Genomic DNA, 22,261 nt, shown 5'->3' with positions numbered 1-22,261 from the left:
TGTAATCAGCAAAGTACATGCTAACCCCCTAGCTATAAAAGATTCAAGTTTTTAATCTAGTCTGGGGGGGAGGGAGCAAAGAGATTGCGATGTCATTTTGCTCCCATCTGCGTTTCCAGTGATCTGCTGTGTCAGTATATGTCGACATTAGATTATTTAAGCTGGGGTTGACACCCAAGTGTTGAAAACAGCAGTATTCCACAGAGGGAGCAATATTGATCCCAACACCTGTTTGTCAGCCTTTTTTCGCTTCATTTACTGTGCAATGTGATGATTAAGCTTTCGTTAAGAAATGTCATCCTGCAGCGGCGAATTTCAGGGAGAGACAAAGCGAGGTCAAAATGTAACTAATGCGGATGGCCGGGGCAATGGCTTAATTAAACTTAAACCTGTTTGCATCTTCAATGCTTTGCTCTACTGCGCAACTTTATTTTGAAAGCCGTCCTGTCAGTTTCAGCATGGGCCTCTGTGATTAGACTTTTTTCTTTTTAGTTGGTTCTCAGTAGATTTTTTTGTCACGGCAGTGGATAAGAATCATTTCAGGATTTCTTTTTTTTTTTTTTTTTTTTGACATTGTGGATCTTATTCTTAAGTTTTTGCCATTAGTTCTGTCAGTTATGATAAGTAAGAATAAGTGCACTAGAAGTACCTCATTGCTAAAGAAAGTTGACCATGCACCCAAATATGCTGATCGCGGTTAAAATAAGGAACACAATCGGGTTTTATTGAATTAAAAGAGCGCTGCTGTCGCCATCAATTAGGGAAAGTTAGATATGCGATCCTGTAAATAGCCTGACTCCAGGGAGCTGTGGACACTGCTCAAGACAAAGAATGAAATAAAGGTAGACAGGTTAAACAGGTAAGCAGCTTTTAATACCTTCAACATCATGGCTTGATGTTGGGTAAGGCCGTGACGTGGAGCCTCAGAAATGAATGTTGACAGAGGAAGTCTTGCCATTTGCCTTTCATCCTGGTTAACTTGGGTATTAACTTAACAGTTGTCTGCTGTTGCCAAGATACGAGAGCTCAGCAGCTCATTTGTAATGCACTTTTTTCGAATATGAAGGATGATAAAACTAGATAAAAAGGACCCAGGTTGGATTAAACCAGCATATAATTTTAAGTAAATGTCAACATTTCCTACATAAGCTTCTTGTCAACATTCGCAAAATGTCATTAACGTATTAATCAGAAATCTTCTATGAAGCCGCTCTTGCACAGTATAGGAAGTATTCAGCTCTCTGATTGGATGTCTACCCCCCGTAGCCTGAGCAACAGCCCCAGGGACTCCATCATCATTAACCAGAATGAACCCTCTTGGACTGAGCCTTAGCAGCCCAACACACTGATTCTGAGAGCTTAACTGATGACATTATTATTGATTCCATCTACCCCGGCACTCGTGCTCATCTCTAATTGGGGTTTACTTACTCCCAAAGTGGACATGTCTCGTATTTTAGATGTTGACGTCAACAGCTGGCAGGCTGTTGTTTTGCCTCGTATCTTCTTTATCTTGGACGGCCTTCACTGTACGCTTGAGAGAGATACTCCTAAATGTCAGGATCATGTTAATTTAACTGTTCCTCCACTGTCCTCTTTAGTGGTTTTGATGTCGGCGTTAAGACGGAATATTCAGATGTGGTCTGACATCATTGTTTGTCTCCACAGAGCCGCATCCGTCGAATGTGGAATGACACAGTCAGAAAACAGTCAGAGTCCTCTTTCATGACCGGTGACATCAACAGCTCTGCATCACTCAACAGAGGTACTTGGTCCTTCAGCTATTATTTGTTTTGAACAACTCCTCAATACACCAGCCTTCACCAGACTGCATGACTAATGCAAGACGCCTTTCTTTCCCATTAAAGTTTGACTGTTTTCTTAGTTTAATATGATACAAGGGCTTCACAGCAACAAAAGCCTTTTTTTTTTTTTTTTTTTTTAAAGCTTTCAACCACAAACCTCAACCCAGCATCTCAAGTCAAGGCTAATCATTCGTTTCACAATAGCTTGCCTCAGAAACTCAAAATAATTAAAATTCCATGTAAAAGAGAAACATTTTAGATTTAGCTGTTAATTACCACCAGCTATTGAAAGAATTTCTTAAATATGGGAAATTAAATGAATCAAAACTGCTGTCAATGGACATGCAATGCTCCAGTGGAGGGATGTGTTTGTCAACATTTATTCACTTATTTATTTCTTGAAAGATCACATGATTATGAATACAAGGCAGAGATTGAGAGGATAAAATCTTTTGGTGTCATCTTGCCTCACAGAACTTGTTTATCACGTCTGTTATTTTGGTGCATCAACAAATCATTGCCGCCACAGAGTTGTTTAAGGGAGTGTAGAATGACAAGGATTAGACTTTTAACAGCATTCATCAAAATTACGTCAGAACAATTGAAATTGGAGCAGATTCCGATACTTCCATCAAACTGCTAATGAAAATGCAAATTTAAGGTGCAAAGAAGAGCGATGTGCAGCGATGTGCCATGAGGCCGCAAAAGCCTTAAAACAGAACTGGGCATCCCGTCAGGGGAAGGAGGGGGACTGAGTAACAGCCTAAAAAAATCAATTCAATGGAATTCCCTCTCAGATATCAATTTAAAAAAAAAAAAGAAAAAGCATTTTACCATAATGCATTTGACAGTGGCACAGTGGATAGAGTTAACCTCCAAGTCTCTCAGGTTATATAGAAAATAGATACCAGACTGCATCAAATACCAAATATCCTCCTTTTTGGCAACTTTCCCTCACACTCTCCCCAGTCTTCACAGCTCTTGATGGAGGGCTTGCATTCCACACTGCTCGTGAGCTACATTAGCTCTGGGCGCCGGGGCGCATAGACACTAATGCACAGTTAAAATGATGGATTAATGTTCGACACAGGGAGGAAGTGTCAAGATCTCGGTAATTAGGCACTTAGCTTAGCGCCATCAACAGATACAGCTTTTATCCGTTGTGGGGAGGCTGAGCTTGAGCGGGAGGTGGGGCCACAGGTCCAGGGGTAGAGGAAAAAGCATTCATGGGTGTTCCACATAGATAAAGGCGGCGCGAGAAATTATCAACAAAATTTAATACCTCTGACTTCTTCTCAGGCTGGGCCTGGTAGAGAAAATGCTCACAGGACGTCAGGAGTGTGCCTGAAAGTGCGTTCTGCCATTCAGAACATCATACGGAACAGATGAAAACAGAATTGCACTCATCTGTGCCAACTCCCATGGCGTTATTAAGGAATTATGTGTTGAGGGGCGGACATTTCTTGCTGATTTCTCCTTTTCATTTTCTACAAGTAGCCTCCCCACCCCCACCACATCCTCCCCATCCTTATCCCACCGTGCTTTGCTTTGCACGTGAGGGAGTGAGTTTGCAGCTGACACTTATGCTGCGCTCCTCTCAAGAGCAGTGTCATGCAATCATCCTAATAGCGTTGCATGTTCAATTTATCCCAGCATTCAGGATTATTGCTACACAATCAGTGCAGTTTTGGAAATTGTCCAATTTATCAAACACAGACACAATAAGTGGGGGATCTGTCACTGGGAGAATTTAAAAGGGGCTGCTGTTTATGGAATACACTGTAATTAGGGCAAGCAGCAACAGCAACAGCAAATTACATTTTTTTTTTTTTTTCAATCAAAACAACACTGATTCCGAAGCAAAAGCACATTATGCCTAATTAATACTAAACTAAAATTCTAATAATACTGAAAGATGAGCCTAAAGCTAGAGTGCTGTAATTTATTAGGCATAAGCATAATCTTCCAAGATAGTAAATATTTCTGCAATTAAAATTCCATCAAAAAGTATACCACCAACTTCGAAAAGATGAGGGCAGTCACAGTGTAATATAAAAATCTCCATTAATGTGATACAGCGTTTGAAAGGAACGGTACACTCAGATGGGGGATCTAATGGCTTTGTAGTGGTACCTTGGAGAAGAGATGTTTCTTCGCTCTGGAATAGTGCATAATGCAAGTGCATGCATCAGCCCCCTAAGTCTCGAATCGGGGTTCTTCAAAAATAATAGCATCATCTCGTGATGACAGAGTGGGGGTCTTGTAAACAGGAAATCAAAGCAAGTCAGAAATATTTTCAGCACACTTAACATTCTCCATAGTGTATTCAAACACTTAAAAAAATAAATCATCTTTATCACCACTGAAGAAAAACAAACATCAGGGAATCTACACCATTCATGTTTCAGGCTGTAGCCCTCGAGTGTACAGCTAATCAGGGGGCTCAGACTGAAGGTTGCTTTGGGGTGGTACTTTGTGGTCGGGGATCTGATGAGTCATTCAAGCAAGATACCGGCAGCAAATATCTGAGGACAAGCATCACATAAATAGAAAATGAGCCGGTGCTCTATTGGTAGAAGGAAGGCACGGCTGGAGTAATGACCATCTTGAATCATCTTGAGAGGATGCGTCATTCCATATCAGCGACGGCACACAGAGAATAAGACTAAGTATGAACTTTGCTCTTTGGAGAAAAAGAAATAACATCACATTTATGCTCAAACGACTAACATTGCCACAAAAAATATTAATTACACGGAACCGTTGCCATGGCCTCACACATCCTCCTTCTTTCAGTTCTTTAACCTCTCAAGGTTTCCATCCTTGCTTGTCATTTATGCAATTTATTCCAATTTCAGCTCTGGCGCATTTAACACTTGAAAGCCTTCACTACTTTTGAAGCGATGACAGATTACTCATCTCAGGTTGGTGGTAGCTGACAGGACGACTATTGCCAGGAGATTTTACCAGCTGCAGCTATCTGGTTAATTAACTAACGTTAGCTTTGTGAACCAAGGCCATCTTTTAAAAACAACTCCATAGGTCATCTGTGCAGGCGGCTTTCTATGAGTCATAGTTGGACCTGGGACCTAAAGGGACCTTAGAGCAATAGAAGCCCTGAGATGATGTAATAAGTACAGAGACAAACCGCTTCAGGAGTAGATTTGGGCCAGACTTGTATATTAAATGGTTCATAACAAGAACTTGGGGCCCCATCTTTTTTGTTTTATTAGCTCAGCCTCAAAGACCAAACAATGTCCAAAGTGCTTATTGTATACTATCCTCTTTCTTTGTAGAAATGTAATGGTGCGTGTTTTGTGTTGGCAATGTCGATGCTTTTTTTTTTGTTTTGTTTTCCCCTGTGTAATTTCTGTCTGTTAGCATTTGCATTCTGGCTGAATGTGGAGCACAAAAAAAGGAGAAATAGATATATACACGGGCTTAAAACTAATGGCCGGCTTCAACAATACAATTAATACATTTTCCATTGGTCCCATTAGCCATGTCAGTTCAGCTCTGCTCTTTCATGTAGCAAAACCCCTGGCATTAATGATCATGTGATCATGTGGGTGTTAATGGCTGTCATTGCTCAGCTGCATCTGCCCAACTGATATGAATGTTGTCCCTCTCTCTCTCTCTCTGTTTATATCTCAATTTATTTCCCACCCCGTTCTGTCTCTACACTCCTCTTCTCTTCTCTTCTGTTTTTTTTGTCTCACTTTGTCTGTTTCTGGCTGCTCCAGGAGCTATGGCTAACCATCTTATACCTAATGCACTCCTACGTCCTCATGGCACTAACAATCCCTATAATACATTGCTTGGGGAATCGGCAGTCTATAACAACCCTCTGGGCATGTACAACACACAAGGTGTGCTAGCTTCTTTTCATTCTTTAACATTGTGGCTAGGGCAGTGTTGTTTTTTTGTTTGTTTGTTTTTTCATATTTGGTCCTGCAGAAACTGTGAGGTTCCACATCGTAGTTCCTGTCCTGAATAAGAATGCAACTTTATTATTGGACAGCCAAAAACAATTGATTTGCAAAAAAGTTGAAATTCCACTTTTGACCTCTGAAAGTTTTTACAGGGCTTTAAGAAAATATTAATAATGATAATAATAATTTCAAACAGACACAAAAAAAAAAAAAAAACACTGCCCTAAATGTTGTGTGTTAGCATTGAGCCAAATATTGCTTTATCACAAAAATCCCACAGGTCTGATCTGTGGGGTTTTTATTGGAGGTGTGTCTCGGCTCCCATCAGGATTTACAATTCGAGGCTGTTTCCTTGACTAAAAGGCATAAAATTTAAAAAGTGAAATTGGATGCCCATAGGGAGCCAGATACATCCCCAGTCATTTATTTTAAATGTGCTCTAATGTTGTCAGTGAAGCTTGTGTGTCTTCTGTCTCTGTCTGTCAGCGTTTCCTTCTTTTTAAAGCGCCGTTGGATTGTCAGACATTGTTGTTCTGTAATAAGGGTCATTGACTTTGATGTAAAAATTTAAAGCGCAAGTCATTTATGAATAAAAAAAGAATGGTAAAATATAAAAGAACAGTTTGAAGAGGGATCATGAGGGATAAAACACTTTTTATCGAAAGTTTAATATACATACAATTTAATATACTGAATATGTGGGATAGTAGATTACTTGAAACTATATTGCAGGGTTCTACTTTTACTTGTGGGAGAATAACAACAATAAGGTTTACACCAATTTAAATATCAGAAACCACCTCTGATCAGCTACCTAATGATATCCACTTTTTTTCTGGATTCAGCCTGACTGCTGAAATCCTATTTTTCCCTCTGGGGAGGTGTGTTGTTGTTTTTTTTCCCTCCCTCTCTCTCTCTGACACACAGCAGTCAAAATGAGATTTCTGTAACTTCAAGAGTCTGTAAAACTGAGAAACTTGTGTATAAGTAAGATAAGCACTCACAGAGTGCTTTGATCATTGGATAATTTATGTATGTGATACAAGTGCTGCAATGGAGCTTTTGACAGAGGGCTATAATTCTCTAACATTGCCACAGATGTAAAATAAATATCTGGAATGATGAAAATCCAAATGCTTCAAAAGATTTGTGGCTGCGTTTGACATACAAATACATTTGTTGTGTTTTACTCAGGGGATCCTACTTTTCTTAATAGATACGTATGCTGTTCTTCTTTTCTGGGGTTACACAAAGTGTTGCACGGGGACTACAAGCGGTTGCATTGTAACAACATTTTCTTGATGCATCATCTGCATACTGTGTGTGCACATTTCTCTTTCTACCTGTCACAGTTATGCTTATTGTGTTTTTCCTTTTCTTCTTTCCTTTCCCTCATGCCGTCCCTAAAAGAGCCCTACAGAGAGACAAGTATGGGAGTCAAACTAAACATTGCTTATCAAATGTAATTGACTTTGGCTTTACTTTCTTTTTTACCTAATGCTGACAAAGGGAAAATGGGGGGGGGGGGAATGCAGTTCCCTGTGGAAGCAATCGTATTCTTTTCTGTGAAAGGCCTGTCCCTTTTCTAATGGAACTGTAGAATTCAGCTGAAATCACATCTTAAATTTCAGTGATTGGTGTCATCTGCACAGCTAAATGGATGAAATTAAAGATTCAGGAATTGGATGCTCTTAGAGGCAAACATCCATTTGCTCACTTGGTAACACACTTTCAATAAGCCTAACCAGTTACAGTCAACACTCTCACCTTAACATTTCACAAGGCACATCAATATAAATTGATCTGTCTTCTATTGAGTGAATATTGAACAGCTGTCCCTTTGTTCATACATTTACTTACTTCATTTATTATTTTTTTTTTACAATGCACTCTGTTCTAGCAAATACACTTCTTCAAGGTCTAAGACATGCGTCTTGTCAAATTTTCAAAAGGTCAGACTGTGGGCTTGACATTTTTAACAAGCTGGCCGTCCTTGTCTGAGGTAGTTTGAAATATCATTAGAAATATCCTTTGATGTTGGCAACATAGGCGTTGTCAAACTGATCGAGCAGGAAATCTACATTACATGTTCCTGCAACAGGAAGAACGGACAGTCTTCTTCCTTTCAGCGTGGTGTGACTCTGAAATAGTTCAGGAGAAAGCACAAAATTAAATTATTTACCCCCACTGTTAAAGTGCAATGCTCATAAGGGACTATATGGCTTGGGCCTCAAATTTACAGCTATGGTCAGTGTTTACTTTGTGAATTGTGAAATGCATGGCTGGTTTTTTTTTTTTTTTTGGTTTGTTTTTTTTTTTTGGGGTTTGTTTGTTTTTGTTTTTTGTCCTTGCTTGCTTAGTGCTGAATCTTTGTGGTTGTGTGCTGTGCTTGGGCTTTGTGTTGTGTGTCGCACATATATCAGTGTTTTCATCAGTGACATAGAATAAGTGAAATTGGTCTTTAGAAAATGTTTTCTGTGACGAGGTAAGTGTGTCTATAAATGTAAATGCAGTCCTTTCTCTCTAATCTATTATCTAATCCAAGTATTGCGTAGTCTTTGTTTCCACAGAGAGCACTTTATGAAATTGTGGATGACACAAAGTGCCGGGGGGTGCGTGAGGGTCAGGATGTATTCTAATATAAAAGGGCTTCTGTATTTGATGGATGTAATTTGTGTTTGTAAAAATGGCTGACATTTAGCTGTGGCAATTACATCCCATCAGATTTCACCCTTCTCATTTGCCCACTCTACCCCCCAACCCAACCCATGTTTGTCATTCCAGAGGGAATCCTGAACAATGCCCGGGATACAAGTGTCATGGATACTCTACCACTGAATGGTAACCATGGCAACAGCTACAGCATTGCCAGCGCTGAATATATGAGTGACTGTGTCCAGATCATTGACCGGGGATATAACCACAAGGAGACCACCCTGGAGAAGAAGATCCTCAAAGAGCTCACCTCCAATTATATCCCCTCCTACCTCAACAATTCCCACGAGCGCTCAACAGAGCAGAACCGGAACCTCATGAATAAGCTGGTCAACAACGTTAGCAATGGCGGCAAGGACAGCAGCTACGGGATGGGCTTGGGTGTGGGGATGGGCATGAATGTTGCGCTGGGCCTGGATGACCACACCACCTTTGGTCCGCACCACGACGAAGGCCTGGGCCTGGAGTTAATCCGCGAGGAGTCTAATGCCCCGCTTTTGCCTCAAAGACCGCCACCCGCTCTGCAGGCAGTGGACAACCTTCATAGTCACCTCCACCAATCAGTGCCGCCACCCCTTCCACTGTCCCACCACCCTTTCTCATCCGCCACCACCACCGCCTCCTCCTCTTCTCGACGGAGGATCCCCCAGGAGAACAGCGAGAGTTTCTTCCCCTTACTCACAAACGAGCATATCGAGGATGAGGGCTCTTCCCCCAGCCACAACCACCAGAGAGACTCCCTCTACACCAGCATGCCGATGCTGCCTGGCCTGCCCGACGTGTCTGCAGAATCTGCCGATGGCTCCAAGGATGGTGGGGACGCCAGGAGCCCAGAAGCCAGCTCGGATGACGTTTACTACAAGAGCATGCCCAACTTGGGCTCACGCAACCATCTGCATCAGCTGCATTCCTACTACCAGCTAGGGCGAGGCAGCAGCGATGGCTTCATTGTGCCCCCAAACAAAGAGGATCTATCTCCAGATGAGGCCCACCAGGAGCCTTCGCACCTGGTCACCAGCCTATAGGCCCAAACACGCTCCTACTTGTGTCCCTCTTATTACCGTAGTCCTTATCTCCCCTGTGTCCTCTTGTTCCATCAGTTGTTGGCAGTGGTAGCCTTTCTTTTTATTCTGTGCTCTGAAGACTGAAGCGGAGCGAATAACTGTTCTCTCGCTTTTAAGTGACCACAATCAGGATAATAACTGCATCGTACGGGGCTAACGTGTGACTCTATTTGGTTAGATATTGCGGGAATCTGTTGATGTCGTGTTTCCCTATTCAAACCCTGTGTGGTTTGCCGTGTTTTGTCTCAGTGTGAAAAGAGACAATTACTCAAAACAGGATTTTTAGATCTCCGAGATATAGTCTGACAGTCAAAAGGAACTGCGTAGCCCCAAACTATACAAGTCTAATCTATAGACTTCCCCGGAGTAAATGGGAAATTTAAAGGAGGACTATTTTATTATACTTCTGTATCTATATTGACTTTTTGAAAGATTTTCTTCCTCTTTGGTGAGTTGCAGCACATTTTGTTTGCTGAAGTGTCCCTTCAATGGAAAAAAAGAGGAAAAGAAAAAACACAAAAACAAATCAACAACAAAAAAAAAAAAAAACAACCCACACATTTTGAACAATTACCATGAAGAATTGATCATATGCTTTCAAGCATAGCTGTTCCTTTTTTCTTTCATTTTACTGTAATAACAGTTATTAAAAGAGGGAGAAAAAAAACTAATAAGAGAATTATGAGATATTTCTATGTAATTGTACAGATAACTAGCTTTGCACATAATAGTATGCTTTTTTTGTTCCAAGCAAACCCTTTGTCTCTGTAAATGTAGTGGTTAGGAGCAATTTTGTTCTGTTGTGCTGGACTTTCTGGTTTTCTGGTACCAGTCTGTTTTTTTGTTCTCCTTTTATAACTTTCCAAGAAATGATCATCAAAATAGATGCGAAATAACACAAAAAATATCACAACAAAACACTTATCGTGCAAACATTTTTGTGTAAATTATTCACCTATGCTTCTGTTTTCTGTTACTCCTTTGGTTTGTTTTTCTTTTTTTTTTTTTTTTTACTGTGTAGATATTGGAGCTCTGATTTTTGCAGATCATCGACGAGAAAGAGTCGGTTCAACTTAATTATGAGGCGTACCTAGGAAAGGTTCATAGTGCATTCTGCATCTCCATTGGCATAAAGAAAACGCTTGTGCTTCCCAGAAAGAGAAGCAATTGAACATTGATGAGCACTAGGCACTTGTACAAAAAAAGAAATATGGCTGTTTTACTTATTAAAGAAAGTGTTCTTGGAGTGAGAAAAACTGGAAGTGTTTTCTTTTTCTTCCGCGAGGAGAAAATATATTTATTTATTTGTTCAAATAAACAGTGATAAAATGGAGAATGGGAGTAACTTTAGTGGCACAGATTTTTTTATTATTGGCTATGATCATGGCTTCATATTTATTCCTTTTTTTGTATGGGTTTCCAAGTTGAATGACCTTTAACTAATATTTGTTGTAACAGTGAAAGTTGTTTGCCAACAAATAAATTACTGGTTAAGATTTATCACTTAGGTATGACAGAAGTTCTGGTGATTTGTCTTGGAACACTTTTATATGGATGATAGTGAAGGACCTTCATCAGAGATGGCAGGTTTTTGTTTTTTTTTTTTGGTTTTTTTTTTTTTGCTTTAATTACCAGTTAATATCCCTCATTAGCCCTCTGTCCATATCAGTGCCAAATAAATTTTGCCCAGCAGCAGTGGATGTGCTCTGTACGCTCTGGTCTGCTTTACAATAGAAGCAGTGATTTCATAAGCTGTAATAAATATTTCAATACCACTGTTTGTGTAACCAATGCGTTCTTTGCAGATATTGTATGTTTAACTTGAGTTTGATGAGCTGCACAGGGGTAAAGTATCCGGAGCCCGTCATCCTGCCAGAAGACATGAAGAAAGGTAAGCGTGCTCCGCCCAGTAGCTGTTTAATTTCAACACGTTGAAGCATTTTCAGTAAATCACCACAATAATCTTGAGGAAAAAAAATCTAATTTGCAAATTATACCATTCATTGTTTGCCCTTAAAGGAGCCGTTTTTCGTTTTGTTTTGCCCTTGCTTAGTTGCTACGAACAGCTGTTCAACAAAATGTGTCACTTTATTGTGACTGACTATTAAATTGTCCTTCAGCTTCAATGCTTTTAAGCCCACTGTTTAGATTTTATGACCTTAATTTCTTTTTTAATCATACCATTCCTATTAGCTTGGTTTTTGGTAGCAACGAGTTATCTTAGAATCTGATAAATAGCAATATATGATGACATCAGTATTTCTGTACATTAATGATTTGTTCCAATAATTTTAATAAATTGTTTTGTTAATTAATTGTTCCCTTTAAATTACTGTTGTTGATTCAATTCAAGAAGTTTTGTTGCAGCGCAAGGTGAACCAAGTATTTCAATGTTGCACTCAGAGATTCTAAACCACAAGGAACATCTCAAAGGCAATCCCAAAGCTAAGCTGTGTGTTCAGTGTGTTGTAGCCAGCATGTTACCAATTCTGTGGACTTAAATTTCCAGCAGACACAAAGCCATATCCCTCTGGAAGTTGTTCCTACCCACCTGATAAATGTAAAATCAATTTGTTTGCCTAGTCAACCCACTTACAGAAAAAAATATCAACGTGAAATTTTGTGAAAATTTCGTCTTGAAGCAATCTTTTTTGCTTTGCCCCCCTGCTGCAGAATGAACAAAAAAAAAAAAAAAATCAACACCCAAATTCTTTAAACTCAATATTCAGACCACACACAGTTAAGAAACTGTTGAATAAATGTTTTATCACTGTGGCTCCAAAGTTTGTACAGTGGACTGTGTTTTTTTTGTAGTAAACATTCAAACTGAATTTATACATGTCGACATGTCTCTCGCCACATTTGCCCGTAATTTACCATAATGTGCATGTGAAATATTAGAGAATTAAAAAATAGTTATCGGTTTTTACAGACCTGGAGCTGTGATGGATGGCTGAGTCATTGCAAAAAATAGCTGGAAATGTGTGGCTCTTCCAGGAGACTGTGTGAAAGGACGGAGGGGCGGTTGGGCCCAGAACTGTGGCCCTTTCTCTGGCCCATATGCTTAAACAAGGACCTTCACTTTGAGATGTGACTTGGGAAGACAGAAAGTGCTCCAGCTGTCACCACTGCATCACTTTGACTGGCGTCTGCAAACCCGGATGACTTCATAAAATGTGCTGAAGACATGACTCTGGTCCTCCATCCACTTCCTTAATGAGCGGTTATGCAACTTCATGAGCCACCGCCGGTCCTGACGAGGCCCCGGGAACATGCTTGCGTGTCACAAAATGCCACAAGGAATAAGCAGCGCTGCAGCTCACTCCCCATTGACTCGAGATTCTCACAATGCGATACAGATGTGTTCTGACATAAAATCATCCGGAGTGCTGTCGGCATATAACATTTAGAAACCAAACAGTATCTTTTATTCACACCCTTCGCCCAAGTGGCAACATTTTCTGGCGAGCACGTGTTTGCGGCGTATTGATTTCACCGGTGAAGCTATCACGCTGTAGATTGAAATCTTTAATTGCTAATGGTTTTCTGCTTACCCCCACAAAATCTCAAAGTAAGTGTTGACATATGCTCACTGCTCTTAAAGTAGAGTGCTGTGAAGCTCCCAGAGAAATAATCAATAGACTGTATTATTACCTTTTTTTTTTTTCCTCTTCCGTCAAACTCAAAATGTTCTGGTAGAGATTAAAGGATTTTTTACTGACACACGGCCAAATTAAATTCGGGATCCTTGTTTACTTATTTGACAGGGTTTCATACTGTAAAAGATTTAAAGTACTTACTTCAAGCCCGCGATGAAGTTCTGTCTGGTGAGCAGCTTCACGTGACGAAGCTTGTGATGGGAGATAACCTTGCTGCCGACAGTTAAGGGCGATTTCCACTTTGCCTACGTCCCTCCTCCGGTCTCCGGTTCTACCGTTTCTTCAACTATGTCTGATTTATTTCAGATTTTTTTAATACAAATTAAGTTCTTCTGATGTACATGTCTCACTATATCAAACTAATATAATGTGATTTATATAATAGCACACATAGAGATTGTTCTTGGCTTTTATGGGGACTGTACATCCAATTACACAGAAGCAAGGCTTTGAACAGTTTCAGACAGGAGAGGAAAATGGAGTAAAGACACTGGAATTGCTTTTAAGGACACGTGTCCGTTTGTGACCTGTCTGGTCAAGGAGGTGGTATTGGAAAACGTCTCATCGTCTGCCACCCCTGTTGTCACATGTGATTGCAAGGAGCTGGGAAGATGTGTGTGTGTGTGCGAGGGCATGAGTCTGCATGTATAGTTGTGAGCACACACCAAGCAGTGAACAACAATGGATGAGTAGCTCAGATGTGAAAAATAGTAAAATAGCACATATAATATATTGGCCCCCTCGTGAAAAATCAATGGCTGAATGGCTGGCAGAACGCCAAATGAAAGGTGAATCAATGTCATCTCCAGCTCTGTGTATTGGGACAGCTTGACAGCCTTAGCACATAAAAGAAAATACCTCTCTGGCTTTTCTAGTCAAGATAACATTGATTTAAGATGGGAAGGTGTGTGGAAGGTGCTGTCGATGTTTGCCACTTCAGCTCCCAAAGTAGTCCCAAAGACTGTGGGTGCACTTGAGACATTAAAAGTTGGTCAGTTGTGCAGTTTTAGTTTGAAATAAATCGATTCAACTTCTATTTATCGAATGCGTATTTACAGATTTTCCAGTGGAGGCTTGACCGCTGTCAGTGAAATGCAACAAACCACATATGGACGTTTCTTAAATCACGAGCAAAAGAAAAAGGTATTTTTTTAAGCAAATGTGTTTTGGCTGATTGTACCTGCTGGCCTCACTGCTGACTGACAAATGCATCGTTTTTCTCTCGTGTCTTTTATTTGTCCATGTACGCAGATAATGTCACAGACATTCAACCTCAGCATAATTACGAGCATCGCAGCCGGATTAGGTTGAAAGACATTTCGGCAAGGCCAGCTGGTTATCAACACTTTGACATTTTTGTTTTCTAAATAACATGAGACAAATAACAGAGGTCTTACAAAAAAAGACTGCCATCATCTTTGGCCAAATTGCAGGTGCTCTCTGTCAAAACAACTGTAAAATGATTGTTTGGCACCATAGGAGACACTTGGAACAGACAAACATTCAGTGAAAAGGGAGAATCTGTGGCCGCAAGCTGAATCAAGACGAAACACAATATATCATGAAACCGTTAAGTGGCAATTATTTTCAGAGATACTTGTTTTCTTTTCATTACTAAGTCTGCACTCAAGAGGAAAAACTGTCCCATCACAAATACCCCAACACCTTCAGACATTTTTACGTGTCTTGTTTGACTGAAACAAAATTTTCATCAGCATAGAAAAACAGCTGTTCGTGATGTAGTCACCATTTAAGATTTTTTTTTTATTTTATTTTTTTTTTTGGGGGGGGGTTGCCTCTGTTGTGTAGTTCTGCATTTACCCAACTCACCGGCGCGTCAACATTAACACTTCTCTTGCAGGCCCCCAATGCATCACTCAGTGTATTAAACTCAGTCCTTGTCACTTCTGGTCACTCATAACTATACCTCACTGTGCCTCACTGTGGCCTTGTTTTATGACAAAACAGAATAAGCAGCAAGCCCCGTGCACCTCCGACGGCTGACAGTATCACAACACTGGCTCGCTGGGGAGCAGCAAACAGGCCCTTCATGCCACAGACAAACAGGTTACGTGACATCCACAAGTATCCTCTGTGAGTTCATTTAGGAGATAATTTTCAGAGCGAGGGAGCCACAAGAGCATGAGCATCATAGCTAGGAAACCATAATCACCACCCAGGGAGTTTTTGCGTGCTACTGCAGGTCATAGAGTGTGCCAGACATAACCAGGAGGACTGTGTGGCATGATGTAGTCCACCTGCTGTCGCTTTTTTCCTGGTCTGGTCTCAGCGGTGAGGTCAGCTGAATATCTCCTCTGCTCAGATGAATACGATGCAGGTCGAGAGAGAGAATGAATGTGGTGTTCATTTTTTTTCTGTTGCAAAACAAAATCCCCATTGCCGGTAATTGCTTTTACGTTTGATGAATGGAAGATTTTTTTATTCATAAACGAAAATAGAATTGTGTCGATTACAGAGCTGAAGATGAGAAAAATAATTTTATGAACTACTTCATGTATTGTCTATTTGAGGTCTCACTGAAGGGACAGCCAAAATGTCCTAATGCTCTTGATATCGTCTCCTTAATTCTTCCCAACAAGAGCTGACGTTTAATAATTTGAGTTCTATCAAGCAATTATTTTCAGGTTTTATCAATATCCTGATCATTTAGACAAAGATATGAAGAGCATATTTATTTATTTATTCCAAAGTATGGTTGAAAGTGAGGGGAGTAAGGTTGATGGATAAAGGAAACATCATATTTTAGAAGGAGCAACAGTCAATGTTTCGGCGTTCTGTCAAACGAAACATTTTGAAACATTTGATTTAAAAAAAAAAAAAAAAAAGCTGATTGATCAACTCTGTCGGTCAACTTCTCGTTTCAGCTTTTGTATACATATTTCAAATCATAGATGCAGAGCTGCCACACCAACTGATCAAAGATGTAGCTGTTTGATAATCAACTGTTCATTTTTAATTACTTCACAAATGTGAGGATTTGATGCTTTTCTTTGACCTTTGGTCAATTTAAACAAGCTCATTAAACAGAGAAAGTTAAGAAAATTTGCTGCAGCCCCACTTGGATGGGAATATAAAAAGCACAGTCCCCCAGTTTTTATTACACCACAAATGTATCAATAATAGTTCAGGCACGTTGTAGTGCTACACAAAGGTCATTTTTCGTGGGTCAGCAATACAAATTTTGTTGTCACAAGGTTGTGAAAGCTGTAATGACACTGTAATTATCCTCTCGCACACCTCTAGATGAGTGATAAAAATGCAGCGATAAAGGTAAAATAGTTCTGTCTCCTGGCCAGATGGCATGCAGTGATGATGTCTGGCTCGGAGTCAAGGTGGACAACAGACGAGCCAGTTTTCTGACAAGCCAATAGATTCCACGCTCACTATTGCCCCCATCCTTCCCAACTCTATGGCCAATCAACAAAGATAATCTTTTGAATTAAGAGAAAAAAATCCAGGGTGAACACTTTGATGAGATAAGTACCCTTTGTCAGTGCAGGCAATGGTATTTTAATTAAATATATGAGCACATGGTCCTGCCCCAGATGCTCAAGTCTAAACAAAGATAGCATCATCTAATCAAAGCCAGGCCCAGAGTGTTTCAAGGGCAGAATAATTTTCTATCAGGGCCCCTCTCCTCAGGGATTGAGCCAATTTTCTTTATTATGATAGAATCAGCATATTGTAGATCGAATCTGGCGATATTGTCACGGCAGCTTTGGTTTGCTGCTCCCTGATGCACCACCCGCATCTTAAAACATCCAAACATCCACAGTTTTGTTGTTTTTTTTTTTTTAAGGGGCGGGGGGTTGGCCTTTGCTGTCCAAATTGCAGAATTTTTTTCTGCTTTTGATTACTACACCAGAAGGCAACAGATGAGTAAACACTTCCTTGATATGAATTCCCAAAATCACTGTGTGTGGCAAAACAAACTGGATGATCCTTTAATCTTTTGACCTTTCTTGATTATAATCAGTTTCCTTCCCAGTGTGCCATTGAGAGCCGAGGTCAGGCCGTCTGCCATGGAAGGCCTCTGTTTCAACATGCTAACCAAAGGCATGGAAACATTTAGCATGTGAAGCCAAAGCTTAGCTCTATAAGCATCCCACGCTTTGATAATAAAAAATATATTTCTCTGGATTCTCTGTAGATCCTGTTGATTGGACTACTACGACTGCTACTGCGATCCAGCAAGTTAATGAGATCCCCTAAAGGGACGCTCGTGCTAATTTTGTACACATCTGCTTTCATCACAGGAGCCGGGTATGGCTGGATACTAATATCAACTCTGGGTTGCACCACTGCTGCTTGCCTGCAATGCTACAGAGTTAGATACAAATGATGGAGTCGTAAAGCGCATGTTTCCTAATTGGGTCACTGAGCCAACCAGTTCAGTCTGGATTTCCTGGAGGATTAGAGACGCCCATAGGACACTACAGCATGAAACCCTGAGTCATCAGATTAGTTCAGAAGGATTATTACATTTTGGGATGTTTTGTTTTTTTCATGTTGTTGTTGCCGTCGTCAGTTTGAGATAATTGTAATCCAATAGTATAGTTTTCACAATGCCACCACATTATTTTTGACACAGTTTCAGCACTAACCCCAAATGTTCAGTTTAGTGTCCTTGTACAGTCTTAATTGTCTTCATTTAGATCACTGGCTCTAAGAAACAAGTCAAACTTAGTTGTTTATTTTTTCTTTCTCACAAATTAAACTGATTGAGTCCAAATCAACTGAATCCAAAATTTAAATTGCAATGATGCTCCCATTAGTGATAAGAAGGCTTTCAGAGTTTTAAGGACTCTGTTGGGATTTTTTCTTTACTTTGTGTTTGAATGATCTTTGCAGGGCATTTGTAATTAAATGTTGAAAAAAAAAAGGCTTTGGATAGATAGAGATTCAGCCCAGTTAATTAACCAAGGTATCCTTGTACTTTGGCTTTTATTCTGAATATTCAAAATGTTGTAGTTAAATCATAGTTGACTTTCATGCCGAAGTCTTAACTGAGAACTTTTTTCAAATGCAGATTATCAGCGCATTGAATTAAACACTGCGGTCCACGAATACTGGAGGCCCAACAGAACTGATTTGAAGGAGTTAAGTTGAGAAAATAATAATGATGATTAACAATTGATTTTGTAAAGCGTATAGCAGTGTAGAGTGCACATTGTGATGGACTGTCTGTGGGGAAGCACACGTCTCCCTCCTTCAGTCTTCAGAATCGCGCTGCTGTGTTCTTATCTACTGACCCAAACATTGTAGCAGCAACATAAGCTAAAATGAAATCCCCCCCTCCTCCCCCTTATCTGCTGTTCCTTTATTATGGATGGGGGTTTGGCTGTGAGGGCTGTGGCGACGGTATGGGGGGGTGCTCCTCGGGGGAAAGGCTGAGCTGGGAGCTGGGTCTTGGGTTATTGTGCGAGAGCCAAACGCTGGTTGCCCCACAGATTACACCACATGGTCTGCAGAAATATATATAAATAAAGCATTTTGTATCATCGCAGTGAAATCAGTTTTGTTGTTGAACAGGGCCAAATATGGATGCAGTAATATTCAAAAGATATCAGCCCTCTGAAAGCCTCTAAAATGGAAGCACAGCAACACAATATAAACGCTGAAGTTGTTTTTGAAAGAAAGCTGCACACAGACACAGCTGCCTATTATTTAGAGAAACTATCAAAAGTGAAAACAAACATTAAAAGAGACCTTGTCTTTTCCTCAAACTTCCGGAAGATCATACGTTACTCCAAGTGGTCCAAACAAGGACTCCTAAAGAGCTTTTTTCTTTTTTATTTCAGTCACGAAAATCCAGATCTGCGGAAAGTTAACAGGAGGAAGGAAAGGAAAATCCTTTTAGAAGACAATATATAAAGTTTTGATAATTTTAATAGGAATTTTTCAACTCTCAAATCTATTTGAAAATGTAATGTGTACTTTGTGGAACCCTCAGTTCTTATTGAAAGGGATCCTTAGAGAGTGAAGCCGTTGTGGATGGAATCCAGAGAGGATTCTTAGGATGATGCAAAGGTTGTCTCATTCTGCATAGATAGTCCTGACTTCATCGAAGTCTCTTAAAGGGTTTCTGCTATGACCTCAGTAAAAGGTTCAACCAGATGGGCGTAATGGGAGATTGCTTTTTCACAACAAGCATGAGGTCGCTGGTGTATTAGGTTTTACATCTACTGCAGAATTGTTTTGGCATGTGGACAATACGGGCACAAAACTCTGATTACGATGGTGTTACTTTCCTCCGCATGTGAATACAACTCCTTGTGTGTCTGTTTGCAGTGTTGCTCCTCAGGCTCTGTAGGCCCGCACCCAATTAGCACGACCTATTTGTTCACCTGGAGAATCAAAGCACTGATGGGCTGCACTTCAGGCTCTCTTGTCAGACACGAGATTTGAAAGCTGCCATTTTGGTTTAATATTTTTTTTGTTGTTGTTGTTGTTATTTGTTTTTTTGTTTTCTCCTCCTCCTGCTTTTTGAAAGTTCAGTATTGCGGTCTTGTTTCTAGTTGGGATTGTCGTGTTTGTCATTTTGGCTCTGGCTCTCCCTGAACTTAAATTATGCTGCGCTTTCTGGCCATAAAATGTATCCTCAAGTCTCTCATTTAGTTTTATGTTACTCGTCTTTCCTCTTGACCAGCTTGGAGTTGGAACATTCGGTTTTAATGCATACAGTATGACCTATGGGACGTTGAATGTTTTGGATGATTGAACTGATGTTCTCATACTGTTGGCAGGCCTGCACCACTCAGTAGGTCTGTATGTATTAACCGATATCCAACCACATCACCTTTATATTATTTCTGACAATTTCATTTAAACGCATATTGATTTAAATGACCTTACCTTTATTTATCTCCGGCAATCAACATGAATGTTTATTTTTAGTAATTCACTTTATTTCGTCACTTTTCTTTTTTTTTTCCATTGTTATTGTTTTACTGTTTTGTGATAATACACTGTAGATCCTTGTGGTTTCTGTGTTGCACTACAGCAACTTTGACAAAAACATGAGGTGACATGATGTTCACTCTGATCGATTTCCCCCCCGTAAGCAAGTGTCAGGTTTCTCAAATTGATTTTCATTTAATGTCTGGAAATCAACTGATGCCAGTAACACAGTGTACATTGTTAAAAATGAGCTATAAACTGTAAATCCAGATGAAGTGGGGAAAAAAATACAATGCAAACATAAAAAATTACTGTCAAGGTAACCTGAGGTCAAAAGAATTTCTATCAAGCAGAGTCATATCCATCCATCCTCTTTGAAAACACAGGCCTTCACGTACATTCTGTCCACAACAAAACGGAGCGAGCCCTACACTCCTTTTTTGAAAGACAAAGGCCAGCAAACACAATTGGTTTATCTAAAATCTGTGGAACTCTGCATTTGTATCAAAATGCCATGAGACTGGTAGTCAATAACTCACATTGAATGACTGAGGGAGAAGTTGCGGTTTCCTTTAATGAAGCAAGAAAACAGTTTATCTGGCTAGATTGACCTTAGGCAATTACTTTAAGCGCATTCCACAATCAATAAAACACTCGTTCTGTTTGTGTGTCTCTCTCTGCACACTTGTCGGAGGCGCAGCTACAAGAAGTTTTCCAGTTTCTTCGCTCATTCAAACGCTACACAGCTCATTGTGTTAAACTTTGGTGCTTTTGTGCAACATTTGGCCACCATGTTTTTGAAGCTCAATACAGTTGAAGTATTTCATGTGGAAAAAGCTTTGCAAAATGGATTCTTTGCTTAGTTTTCAGAGCATGTGCCATCATCTTAATTTGTGAGAAGTGGCCGAATGGGGCCGTCGGCGTTTTTCCTTTCACTTTAGGTATTTAATATGTTTTGTGAAGCAATATTGTCATTGAGTAGCAGTTGTCAATACTGAATTCCCACTGGCCTTTTTTAGACAATATACAGTAAATATGTGTGCCACCACAAATTCTGTCGCTGCCTCAGGTTTGCAGTAGAGTATATTAAGAAGCCACATTGCATCTACACAATGCCTCTTTGTTGTGTATGCTGGAATGACCTTGTGAGATCTGAATTTCAGATACAGTATAGAGAGGATGCTTCAAATTAAAGCTTTGCACAGGAAATTGAACTGTCAGACAGACGGAGAGGGAGAAAGAGCCACTCTGTGATATAGGTGGTTTTTATGCCAAGGGTCTGCTTGTGCAAATGTCAGACTTAATGGCAGTTATTCTGGATGAAATACTGTATTTGCTAGAGAGGCTATGCGTTTTTGTATCGCGCAAGCTTTTATCAAGGTTATTCATTGGTGGGAGTTGAATGTACACCGATTAAATATACGATACTGTACACAAATGGCAAAGACATCACACACACTGATGTGGATGCTGATTTGAATAACGAGTGAAATAGAATATGTGGTGCATATACGGAGCATGAGATACACTTTAAGAAGAAGCTCATTAGTATATGGCATCAATGTAGTTTCAGTTCAATGCGAAGATATGATTAGTTTTTATTTATACCACACGGTGCTGTCACTGATGTTGTTCTATACTTTCATGTTTTGGGTCCAAATACTAAAGGGGGGCAGAATCATGACAAAAGAACTGTGTTTTGCCTTTGGGAATCCAAAAAGAGACTCAAGAAAAAAAAAAGTGTTATCAATGCATAGCTTCCAACTTTTAAATCAACCTGTTAGGAAAACATCAATCCCTCATGCATTCAGCTGTGCTTTTTTTAGACATGCATGCAGCGCTGGTGGAACAGATACGATCTTATTTGGATTGGTACATCCGTCTTCACAGACTGTTCCGGTTTGATGTATTGTCCCTGTTCAGATCTGTTGGCCGCTTGGTGAATTGTATGTACATGCGAAAGCATCCGCAGGCCACAGTCAGAAAATGTGTTGTATCTTAACGTATACCTGAAGCCTGAGAGGAGTTAGACGTCGCTCAGATCTGTATTTTGGAAAATATTATACGTTGCTGCTGCATGCTCTGCGAATTTGATGTAGCAAAGGTTCTACATGGAACTCTTGCTGGTAGGACCTCAGGTTTTCTCAGATCATCACACTGCTGCA

The 22,261-nt window shown here is 40.1% G+C and overlaps 1 protein-coding gene across 3 annotated transcripts in view; it reads left to right on the top strand.

The window, feature by feature from the left end:
- The window catches only part of LOC115058510 (adhesion G protein-coupled receptor L3), a 189,255-nt gene extending 179,162 nt beyond the window's left edge, over positions 1-10,093 (top strand). The window contains exons 21-24 of one of the 3 annotated variants that reach the window (XM_029525849.1): positions 1,669-1,765; positions 5,549-5,674; positions 7,148-7,165; positions 8,522-10,093. In XM_029525849.1, the coding sequence (XP_029381709.1) occupies positions 1,669-1,765; positions 5,549-5,674; positions 7,148-7,165; positions 8,522-9,477 (1,197 nt within the window). In that variant the 3' untranslated portion in view covers positions 9,478-10,093. The remainder of the gene's footprint in view (positions 1-1,668; positions 1,766-5,548; positions 5,675-7,147; positions 7,166-8,521) is intronic. The other 2 variants (XM_029525850.1, XM_029525851.1) reach the window with 2 other exon arrangements.
- The last annotated feature ends 12,168 nt before the right edge of the window (positions 10,094-22,261 follow it).

Source organism: Echeneis naucrates, chromosome 18 (assembly GCF_900963305.1).
Source record: "Echeneis naucrates chromosome 18, fEcheNa1.1, whole genome shotgun sequence".
NCBI lineage: Eukaryota > Metazoa > Chordata > Actinopteri > Carangiformes > Echeneidae > Echeneis > Echeneis naucrates.
This window is presented reverse-complemented; position numbering and strand designations above follow the sequence as displayed.